This window comes from Hibiscus syriacus, unplaced genomic scaffold (genome assembly GCF_006381635.1).
Source record: "Hibiscus syriacus cultivar Baekdansim isolate YM2019G1 unplaced genomic scaffold, ASM638163v2 tig00110295_pilon, whole genome shotgun sequence".
NCBI classification, from domain to species: domain Eukaryota; kingdom Viridiplantae; phylum Streptophyta; class Magnoliopsida; order Malvales; family Malvaceae; genus Hibiscus; species Hibiscus syriacus.
In genome coordinates this window covers 323737-335786 of record NW_024062667.1, presented here as the reverse complement: position 1 = coordinate 335786, position 12050 = coordinate 323737, and the positions used below count along the sequence as shown (strand labels likewise).

At 35.1% G+C, this 12050-nt stretch overlaps 1 protein-coding gene and 2 pseudogenes across 1 annotated transcript in view; all 3 read right to left on the bottom strand.

Annotated features, from left to right (window-relative positions):
• Positions 1-562: 562 nt before the first annotated feature.
• LOC120116463 lies at positions 563-1548 on the bottom strand (annotated as a pseudogene).
• A 190-nt stretch (positions 1549-1738) lies between these two features.
• Positions 1739-7711, bottom strand: LOC120116462 (annotated as a pseudogene).
• The window catches only part of LOC120116449, a 27548-nt gene continuing 23036 nt past the window's right edge, over positions 7539-12050 (bottom strand). The window contains exons 18-20 of the mRNA XM_039136952.1: positions 10063-10420; positions 8691-8828; positions 7539-8608 (exon numbers count right to left, since the gene is read on the bottom strand). Coding sequence (XP_038992883.1) covers positions 7922-8608; positions 8691-8828; positions 10063-10420 — 1183 coding nt within the window. The 3' untranslated portion in view covers positions 7539-7921. The remainder of the gene's footprint in view (positions 8609-8690; positions 8829-10062; positions 10421-12050) is intronic.

Below are 12050 nucleotides of genomic sequence, written 5' to 3'. Positions count from 1 at the left end.
GTTAGGTAATCTAACTAACAAAATTGAAAGATTAGTGGTCAAAATGAAAAGAAGAATAGTTAAGTGCTCATAGGTATAGTTTACCCTAATGTATAAATGTTTCTCAATGATTTACGGGTAAAATATGCAAGTAATCCTTTGATTATATGATGCTTTTTATTTAGTCTTCTTCTATGAAAAGTTATGAAAAATGATTTACAAATAAATAAAATAAAAATATAATCAATTAAAAATAATAATTGAATGCGTAAATACAAACTAGTAAACACCAAATTTGTATTTTTAATAACTATAGAAATTAATAGCAAAATTAACCTTCAATAGTTTGAAAATGGTTAAAAATTCACAAATTTTTACCCTAAATTTGACAATCTTTAAAAAAACCCTAAATTTGACCTAAAATGAAATACATAAAGTATAATCATGGAGATAAAAATAAAAAATTCTTTTGTGCAGGAAAATAAATGACATACATTTACTGATAAACTCATACACATGAAGAAGACAAATACATAGTTTGCCTTGTGGACAGCAAAATCCAAGCTTCAACTACACCTTCCAACAATGTTTATCCATGTGATTGTTTGTAGAAGAATGACACCTCAATTAGAATCCTCTTCAAATTCATAGAATGGTTACCAAAATAAGAACAAGAACAGAAACCAAACCCAATGGCTTCTGGCCACACCGAAACCGGCTACCTGTGGATTCATAGTAGGGCTGGATCATTATAGGAATTTTACAATTTCCCATCGCCGGGGTCGGATCTGTTTTTGTGATCACCGAAACATTTGGGAACTTGCAGGCCACTTCAAGCTGGTTGTTCTGAAAATAACTGTTAAAGGCATAAGAAATGTTTCCCCTGGCATCTAGATTTCCACAGGACGTCCCGTAACCGAGGCTAGTGCAGTTAGCAAGCCCGCATGCATAGCTCACACTTGGTTGCACTTGCTGGCTGAAGGCTTCATCACACACCACATTTTTTTTCGAAGTAATGTACATCTTTTGCAGGAACTAAAGCTCCCTGTTTGTAGTACCAAGGTTGAGAGAGTATTTAACCCGTCCATCATAAGAAAAAAATCCCCCAGTGACGTTCGAAGTTTCCCGGATCAATGCTTTTTTCATCCTTTTCAATCAAGCTAAATAAATATGCATCTATCGGCCCCGGTCTCAACGGAGTTCCTTTCCCACCAGAATTATTAGTAATTAAACCTTGGTTGAAACGTCGAGCATACTCTATGTTAGCATTTCGGTCTCCATCAGTAGGCCTCCTGATCTCCCCAACTATACTGGCAAATTTCCAAATCCATTCTTCTGTAATGCATGTGTAAGGGTGTCGAGATTAGCATCAAACATGTTGCAATATAACGTCCCACTGTCGTTTACTGGCGATGCATTGCCATCAAAGAACGCATACTCAACCGGGAAATTGGGATCAGTATAGAGGCTTATGAAAGGATAGATGTTCACTGTGAAGGGAGAGTTAACGTCATTCAAGAACTTGACAATACTAAGCATGGGGTCAAATATATCGGTACGGAAATATAATTTCCATGATCAAGGTTTTTCTTTGACATTTATGTAATAGAAAAAATGTGCACATCAAACTATTTTTAATTAACAATGACTTGTATACCTTGACAATATCATCACAGCACAAGAACAATGAGTAAAAGGAAAGGAGAAGAGTCACAGTAAATGTTACGAGACTGGAAATCATTCTTTTTCCTTGAAGACAAATTATCAACTAGTAGTATCACTAAGTTCCCTTCCCTTGGTATCGTAGGGGAAGAGTTGAATAACAATTACTGAAACAACTATAGCAGCCAAAAACAGAGCAATGGCTGCTGTTTGATGGCATGCATTCACCAAGCCCACAGCAACAAGAGGACATACCATGCCACCGATTCTTCCGACTGCGCTCGCGACTCCGGCGCCCGTTGTTCGCACTGAGGTCGGATATAGCTACAAGAAAAATGGGAATTTCTTATGGTGAAAGGAACAATTTATGTGCCTAAATATGATGATCAAACCAGAGACTCAAATGGGGCTTACCTCAGGGGCATATATAGAGGCAACGGTGAATGTTCCCATGGCATTCATGCGAGCTCCAAATAATAAGCATGTAGTTAAAACGGCAGACTGATGGGTTAGCAGTGGAAGGAGGAAAAGAAATACCAAGATGAACAGAAATGTCATGGACTGCTTGCGGCCGACCCGATCGACCAATGTTGCTGACAGAAACAGCCCGGGAAGCTCTGCGGCATGAACCGAGATTAATTAAGTTTCAACATGGAGCATAAAAACGAATGTGAATGCTTTCAGAAAGTGCGGTGGTAAAGTGTTTTTTTTAAGTGACATGAACCGTCAAACGTGTAAACATAAAGATGGGACGGAACTAGGATTTTAATTCAGGAAGAAATAAAATATAATTTGTTTAAAAATAGGGGAGCAATTCATAATTATCTCATATATATCTAAATTTTATATATAAATTAAATGTAAAAAAAAAATCTTGGTTGGAGGGGACACAACCCCTCCCGTGTTTATAGTAGTTCCGTCCTTAATAAAGACGAATGTAAATGTTTTTAGTAAGTGTGGTAATAAACTGCATTTTAAAAGAGAGTTTAAAAACTGACTTTAGATTGTTAGATTTAAAAAATTGAGTGTTTGAAATTGTTGTAAAATATATTTTTAAATAGATAAAATGTTTTAGATATTAATTATGAAAATATAAAATAATCAGTGATATGAATAAGGATAAATGAGTAATTTTGCTCGAAAATACTTTTTGAAAAAGTTTTAAAAAATTAGAATTTTCAATTTTTCAAAAGTACTTCTCAAGTTGAAAATTACTTTTGGCTTGAAAAATTACTTGTTATGTATTGTTTTTAGTCTCAAAAAGTACTTTTAACCTGAAAAATTATCTACTTCCTCTATTCCATTATTTTTGTCTTATGTTGACTCTGAGGGGGTGTTTGGTTCAAAGATTGTGGGATTCTCATGAGATGAGAATCCCACATTCCCATGTTTGGTTGGCCGGGAATCTCATTCTCGGTAATGTTTTATTACCAATAGTAGATTTTTTGGGGTATATTATCGGGAATGTCATTATCTCCCTTCCCTTAGGTATTGTAACATTACCGGCGTTTTGGACTAAAATGCCCTTAAATTTTTATTTTTTTTTTCAAAAATATCATTCTTCTGTCATTGAATAATAAAAATTCTACGAAGATTAAATTACAAATTTATCCTTAAATTATTTTAGATTTAAAAAAAAATGTCTATAATTAAAATTTTATATGAAGTTCAGAGGTTAAATTTTTTTTACCCTTTCATTAAACCTATTTTATATTTTTAATTTTGTAAAAAAAATAAATATTATGAATTTAATTTTTTAAAGAAAATATATAAATATTTTACAATTTATAATATTATACAAATATATAATGACAATTTGGTCAAATATGCATTCCAATAATCTTTTATTCTTTTAACCAAACACGGTAATCTTACATTCCTGCTAAACCAACCAAACACAAAATACAACATTCCCAGTAATCATATTCCCTGGTAATCTTTTATTCCAACTGATAATCTTATATTATGTTAACCAAACGCACCCTAAGTTCATAGTTTTAGGAGGTAAATTAGCTGCATGTCATGTTATATGAAATAAGAGAAATGATAAAATTACTCTTAAAATGATTAATATATTTGATAAATTTATTTTAATATGGGTAGGAGAATGAGACAAATTAATTGTTATTTATTTACTTTTTTAAAAATATATTTTAAATGAGATAATTTTAAATCTAAAAATGACAAATTTAATGGGACGGTACGAGTATTCTATATCGGGGATAGATCAAAGGGGATGGATGGCCCCTAAAAACTTAAAATTGTCACATATTTTAAATTTATTTTCTAGCCATTAAATTTTATATTGTGTTTAGTCTTAAAAGCACTTTTGACCGAAACACTTTTGAGAAACATTGCAGGACGGGAAGAAGTAATACCTGCCACACTTGTGATGAATGCATTTGCATAGAGGCTATCATCCAGGTGATTTCCACTCCGTTGAACCGTTGGGAAACATCCACTTTCTCTATTACTCAGCTTTGATGTAATCAATATGATACCATAATATGAAAATGGATCTCCAAACAACAACACCCATAGGAGCAGCGTCGTTTTAATCAATTTTGGTGAGAAAAGCATAAAATATACGACAACCCTAGTTTTGATTGGGAGCTGCTTGTACTCAGTGAGGGGAGTAATGGACGGCTTTCATCTGATGGAGAAGACTCTTCAACCTTACTAGAAGCTAGGATGCCAGGAGGAAGCTTTGCTCGGTTCACCGAAGCTATCTTCTCTAGCATTTGAAATGCATCGGCCGTCCTACCTTTCATGCATAGGTATCTCGGAGACTCTGCTGCAACCCCATACAGAAAAAGAAGAGCAAAAGAAGGCACTGCTGAAAATGCAAGTACCCACCTGCAGTTTAATCTGGGCATGACAATCTGTGCAATAAAAGCTTATTAATCATTCCATATTTCTACTCATTGCAGCAATGCTGAATTTTTTTTAGTAGTATCAGTTTAAAATATTTTTTAATCATCGACGACGCACACATTTCAGACACAACTATTTGAACCTGGAACCTCTAAAAAAATAACAATTTCTTTTACCACTTAGATCATATAATGGATTCATGCATCAAACCTAAAAGATATCCTTAAATGAGATTAGAAAAGCACCTAAATCATTCCATATCTCTACTCGTTAGGGATAGAGTCTGGATTGAACTACGAAGGGATAAGTTGTTCAACTTTAAAACAAATAGTGTCCTAAAAAGTAATTAAACCAAACAAATTTGAGGTAAAGGTTTAATTCCATCAATTTTAAAATTGACAGTGTCCTAAAAACAATTATACCAAAAATTCTAGGAGAGGTAAGGACTTAATTACAATGATTTTAGAACTACTAGTGACTTAAAAGACAATTAGACCATCAAAGTTGGGTTCCAACTATAACATGCGTTCGTCCCTGATTGCAGCTGCAACTGTTTGAATTTAGACCTCTCAGCTCAGTTGGTAGAGCACAAGGCTCTTAATCTTGGGGTCGTGGGATCGAGTCCCACGGAGGGCATTTCATAATTCGGAGGTCTCCTACAGAAGTTGCTCTCAACCTGGCGTTAGGAGCAACCTACTATCCTACCTCCCTTTACTCCATTACATATGGGAATGAGGGTCAATTAATATATATTTATCACATAATGGGTTATTCCAGCCACCCTAAAAGATAGCGGTTATAGGAAATATACATACTCATACGAGAGTAGCCTCAAAGATGGATCCAAATGTCCAGAAAGTAGAAAAAAACCACCATCCACATGCCTCTACTAGAAGGTGGAACAAACTCCAGGAATCAGGATAAGAACACAGATGAACCACCAAGGCCAAAACCAACAAACCCCCGAAGAATACAAGTGATAAATAGTTTGGAGAGAATGCACTCAATAATCCAGCTACACTACTCACCATTGTTATAGCGAGAAAACCTTTCCTGATAGAACCAAAATTAAAACCAACAGTCAAACAAGACTGCAACACTAAATGAATAATGCAGAAAGGAAAAGTAATAGGCAAACCTCCTTCCGTAGTTATCGGATAAAATGCCCCACGAATAGGCTCCGACGAGCATTCCGGTGAAAACAATGGAGCTCAACATGCTCTCATGATTTGTGGAGAGTTGCCACTCTGATTTAACTGTCTGTCCTATGAATGAAAGAATCATGATCTCCATGGCTTCTGCAAACCAACCGAACCCAGCGTATGCAAGAACAAAGGCCTGGAATCTGCCGAACCCCAGAGTTTCAAGGGGGCTTCATTCAACGTATATAAACAACATCTTCATGATCCATCTAAAAAATTTCAAGAAATGGTATATTGCAGGCAAATTTGCTCGGGCGGTGAAAAAGTGAATTTCTGTGCAAATGGTGCTGCAGATTTTATTTTCTCGAGTAGGATGGTCTCTGCAGTGTTCTGGGAAGACGTTAAAACCACATAATATCTTCAAAAGAAGAAGCATGAAAAACCCAACGTCTTCCCAAATAAGCAAGGGAAAGACGCTCATCCAAGCATCTTCCTAAAGCACTGAAACATTCACCCTATTTAAATGAATAAAATCTGCGCCACTTCCCTATCCAAGCAAATTTGTCATTCTTGTATATATAATGTATGTATATTTCATCAAAGAAGCGAAACACAGGCATTACCTTCAGCTAGCAACAATGAAGAAAACGTACAGGAATAAAATTTCCAAAATCACATGACAATTCTTTCCTTAATTTCCTTTTTCTTTCTTAAATCAAAATGCAAAGTTGCTTGGAAACATTTGAAGAAGAAGAAGAAGACCTTGTGAAAAAAAAGAAACCTGAGAGCCTCGTTTAAAAAAGAATGTAATGCTCTCTCCACCCTTTATGATCTGTGTTGTGTGTTGAAAAAAGGATTTTCCATAACCAATTCTACACGTGTTTACCAATGTCACAGTTCCCCTAATACAATTCCGTTTTCAAATCCTCTCTTCTACAATTCCACACAAATATGGAAAACACAACAGAAATGGAAAATAATGATTCATGCACAGAGATAATGACAATAATGAAAACAATTTAAACCTACGGCCTTTTAAATTTCAGCACTAAGACTAATGAAAATTTTGTAATGAAATCCATGAGATTCAAATTAATTTCAACCCTAGTTTCAATTAAATAAATAAATATTGTGTTTTAAAATACATAAGATATCATATATTTGTACTCTTTGTGATCTATACATTTATCAATTTTAATTTGATTTATAAATGCCCTCATTTATTTCTAAAAATTAATCTATCTCACCCTAGGTAAACTTCGACATTGCTAACCAATCACGACTATTAAAGTTTATTTTTGAACATGATGTTGCTTTTTAAGGTCTCCATGACCGACTAAATGTTACTATCATTGTTGAGGAGTGCTGCTAATTAGGTTGATTTTTATTTGTTATTTTCACTTTTTATGCCTCGTTCTTTGCATACATGTAAACTTGATTTCGATCTTACACGATAATTGAGGAGGGCAAGCAGTAAGCAAACCCCTATTATGATGCAAACTTTAACAAAAATGAGGGAGAAACAAAAGAATCAAAGTACCATAAGCATATAAAAGAGGAAGAAGAAACTCAAAAATTCATTTCCATTTTCGACATACAAAGTCGCATCATACAATGCTATACGACGGCATATTAATAAGACCAAAACGACACAGCCTAAAGACAACAAAACATTAGACCGGCACCGTTTTAAGTAAGACATTATTAACAATAAAACTTTATTAATCTCAAATTGGCGGATCACCATTTCCCTTATTGATTCACCGGGCACATCATGTGTAAAAACAACCAATTGGAGGAGGAAAGTCAGTTCCCATCTCCCTTCATAAGTCACCATACAACAATGGCAGCACTCTTGGTCTTAACTTGCAAATTGTGGAATAGTAGAAAAGCCCCAAAAGCTTCATATATTCAAAAGAACAAGAATGGTAACTTCAATCAAATATTCAACCTCACCTATACTACAATCATTCTACAACACAATCCAAAAAATTATAGTCCTACAACCAAAACCAATCAGATGGACAGCTCCCGGGCGTTTCTGCTGCTACCATTCGGTTCAAATGCAGGGCATGAAAGAGATGACCCAACCCAACCCAAACTCGAATGAAAATAATCTTTAGTAACATCTAAAAGGTATTTCTCCTCCCCCTTGCTCCAGAATACAGATATCCACACCAATCAATTTCACAAACACAGTTCACGTGACAAATGAAATTGAACTACTATTCCCTAGAACTCAAACGAATCACTAAAAATTGAACTCAAGCAGCAAATGGTTGGCTTGTTAATGTGGCTGAAGCACTTGTTTCCTGGTTTTCTGCTGTCACGGGAGACACCTCTGCCAACGGTTTGTCTGTCACAGTTATATCTGGCATAGGTGTGCCAGTTGCAGGTGCTGCTGGATAAGCAATCGTATCTGGATTGCTCCCAGATGATGAATTAGGTTCTTTCTCTTCTAGAGAAGGTTCACTTGCTTCTGATATGGGTGGTTCAACTGCTGCTGCTGCAGCGGCTGCAACAGGAGCTGCTTCTCCGATCGGGGTGCCTGGCATTGCAGCTGGCGCATCAGGTGGTGGTGCTCCTATCGATGTCCCTGGTTCTGCAGCTGATGCAATGGGAGGTGCTGCAACAATAGGTGTTTCAGCCGGTCCACTTGGAGGAGGTGCTTCTAATGCCAATGGTTTGCTTTGTTGCTGTGAAGTCTGTGTCACATGAGCAGGTTTCTTTTTAATTGTAATTGAAGCTGAGAGTGCTGACATTCCCGGAGGAAGGATTTCAATCGGTGGTTTCTTCCCTGCCTCTGACAAACTTGTAAGTTTGGGCGACTCAAGAGAAGCCAAAAATGCAGCTGTAGCATCTGTTTTCTCTGATGGAGTGTGCTCCATCTCCTTCTGTAACATTCTGTTCCACGCCTCAACCAAGTTCTTCAACGTAGGTCGCCCATGAGCCTGGAACAATTTTTAGATTGGTCAGAATGCATGAAAAGAGCTTTGGATCAGAAATAAATTCTCTACATTAACTAAATCATACATGTGCGTGGAGTACAGCCTCCGCAAGCATCCCAGTATCCTGCCAAGCCTTCTCCATAAGAGCATTGTCTCCCAAAATCGCAGCTGAAAATGCTGCTTCACGTCCCAATCCAAGGGAGATCAAATTATTTACTAAACCCTGCAATCATACAGACTTTCCTTAATCACACGAGAATAAAACTATATACCTGCAATGACCAACTTAAGCAACACAAAAATGTCCCCTTCAGTAATTAATAACTCAAAAACACACATAAAATTTAGTACTCTCATGAGACTCGAAGTTTTAGAATGTAACCGAAGTCACATTCAATGACAAGTTGAAGAACTGCCAAGGAGCTTTTGCATAATAGAATACTAAAGTTGGTTACTATTTTTCCCCTGTAGCATTGATAAAAATTACAGAGCAAAAGGGGGCAGAGAGAATTGGATGAACAATACTTTTATTACTTAAAACGGATAAAGTAATAAAAACCAAGTACTAGAACAGTTTGATTAAGTTAATTAGAAATGATAGCTTTTTCTGATAAAGGGAAGGAAGAGGGGTTGTCTGGGATCAAATCCAGGACCAAATATCAACCCGGACTAAAGTGACGTCCCTTGTCAGTACACCACAGGCTTGGTCAACAGAGATGATAGCTTCTTAATTTCCTTATTACCTTACAATGACAACACATGTTATCATATCTAAGAAAACTATTATTAGCTCCAACTCCGTAAAAAATAAGGGTTGGCAAAATATAACTATATTTTTAATACTTAAAACAGATAAAATTAGAGATGGTGGCTTTTTAATTTCCTTAAACTGAACAAGGTAATTGCCTTACAATGAGGAAACAGATATTATCATATATATAAGAAAATTAGAATTACAACTAAATACAAAAATAAGGGTTGGCAAAATATATATAATATTATATATATACACGTACAAATTTTGGAAAAGTTTAAGGTATGCTCGGGCATGTAAAATCAAGGCATGAAATACAAAGTCTTAATATGAAAAAAGGGCAACTGCAATCAAGCATTTATGTAGAATAGAGTACTAAAACCAATTTACAACTATCACACAGCTCAAATAGAGAAAGGATTTAGTAGAACGGTTACATCATGTCAACATATGTCAACTTCCATTCAAATCACGCCACATAATCATATATGTAGAAGAAGTCGCCCATTCATTATCCATCACATGTGATGATTAAATAATAAAATATTTCAGCATTTCATTAATAATTAAATTAATAAATGCTTGATTTTTTCTACACATATGATTACTTGACTTTATTATGCTGACATGGCATAATCATTTCATCCTATCCTTTCCAACTCAAATAACCATTTAAGAGGAGGATACGAAGATTGCAACTTACACCGAGTCGTGTCAATTCGCCATGATTTGCAAGGCGAAGAGCAAGCCCTCTTAACTCGTGACCCTGCAAAGCCCCTTTCACTGAACCAGCAGTAGCTAACCTTTTAAGAGCTTCACGAGCAATGTCAGCCTGGGCAGTAGCATCAGCAGCATCAATAAGGTCCAAAAATTCCTTTGCGAATTTTACTATTCCTTGAACAGCCTCGACCAGATTTTCCTTCTTAGCAGTTAAATTAAGTATATCATTCAAATCAAGACCCAGATTATCCTGTCCAATATCCCTGGAATTACTCATTGTAAGAAGACACTGCAGAGCTCTTTTCAAATCATTACTCTTCATGGCTAAATCAAACTCCAACCTGTAAATGTAGGGTAGCAATGTAATTGAAGAAATCATGGATAATGATGCAATATAAGAATAACAAAGGAGTTTTGCTGCATTCTATGTAATATCCCAAAATCCGACTAGTGACTAAAATGAGAATTTTGAAAGTTTTGTGCTCAGTTTTGAAATAAGTTAAAGTTCTGGGATTTAAGTAAAGAATTTTGATGATGGATTAAATAGCATAGATGGAAAATTAAAGGGAAAATTTAGTCTTTTCAGCTTAAAGGATATTTTTTTCCCTTTAAATAAGAGTTATACATGTGGGTTTTGGGAGATTTCTGGAAGCCTTCTTCTTGCTCTCTTCTTCTTCTTCCCGTAGCTCAAGCTTAAAGGTAAGTTTGATTTGTAGCTGTTAATTTCTTGAATTTATAAGTTGGTTTTGAATCTTTGGGGGTTATATAAGCTTAAGGAAAGCTTATATAAGCTTAGAACATCAAGAAGAGAGAATTAGAAAGAAATTTCTATTAAGAGTTTAGAAATGAACTTTTGACATATAATGGTTTTTGAAATTCTAAGGATGAATTTGACTTGTCCTCAACTTAATTAAGACATATGAAGTGTTAGAATTAGATTTAGATCATGTTGGAATTTGAGTGAGATTCTTGAATTCTATGTGGAGGATTGGATTTTTAAGTTTTAGAGGTATTGAATGGGTATTAATTAGTTTAAATATGTGTATAAGAGTTAAGAATATTAAAGGAGGTCAAAGATGAAGAGATGAGCTGAAAAGAAAGTGAATTTCGTGCTTAAAATGGAATTTTTGGGTTGTGTGCATCGATGCATCTTCAATGTGTATCGATGCACTCTCAAATGAATGAACATCGAATGCAATTAGTGCATCGATGCATAAGGAGTGCATCGATGCATAAGGAGTGCATCGATGCATCCCCTTAAGAATAAAACATCGAAGGTGATTTGCGTACCGATGCACACCTTAAGGAATGCATTGATATACTGTAGAGTGCATCGATGCATACCTTTATTAAAAGATGAAAATAGCTTTCTTTTAGCCTAAGAATCGATAGTTTAGAATATATTAATTAGTATACTAATATGTATCAATATATTACTATGTAGATTCAGAGCTTAAACAAGTTCCAGAACAATTACCCGGTAAGATCGATCGGGGGAAAAGCAAAGAAATACAGGTGAGTGCATACTAGTGACCTGTAGTATTTAATGGAAATAAGACTTGCGATGAGTCTATTTCCTAGAGAAATATGCATGAAGTCATGAACATGATTATGTGGTTGTTATGATTATATGTGCTATATGTGATTATATGTATTACATTAATTATATGTATGCATGACTAAAGATATTGATATGCTTTGTATATGCTATATGATTTGTGTAAAACATTATTATGTAATAATGGAAGAACATGAAATAAGTTATATGATAAAGACATAAAGAATGAAATGAACATGTGACATAAGCTATATGTTAATGAATCATTGATATTATATATATTTTTTTTGATAGGAAAAGTAGGTCTCATAAAAACCTCCTTCTTAGTAGCCCTTACCATGAGGTCAGAACCTACTAGGGGAAGGAGGAATAGAGAACCTTAATATATTGATAATGTAAAAATTACATAAAAC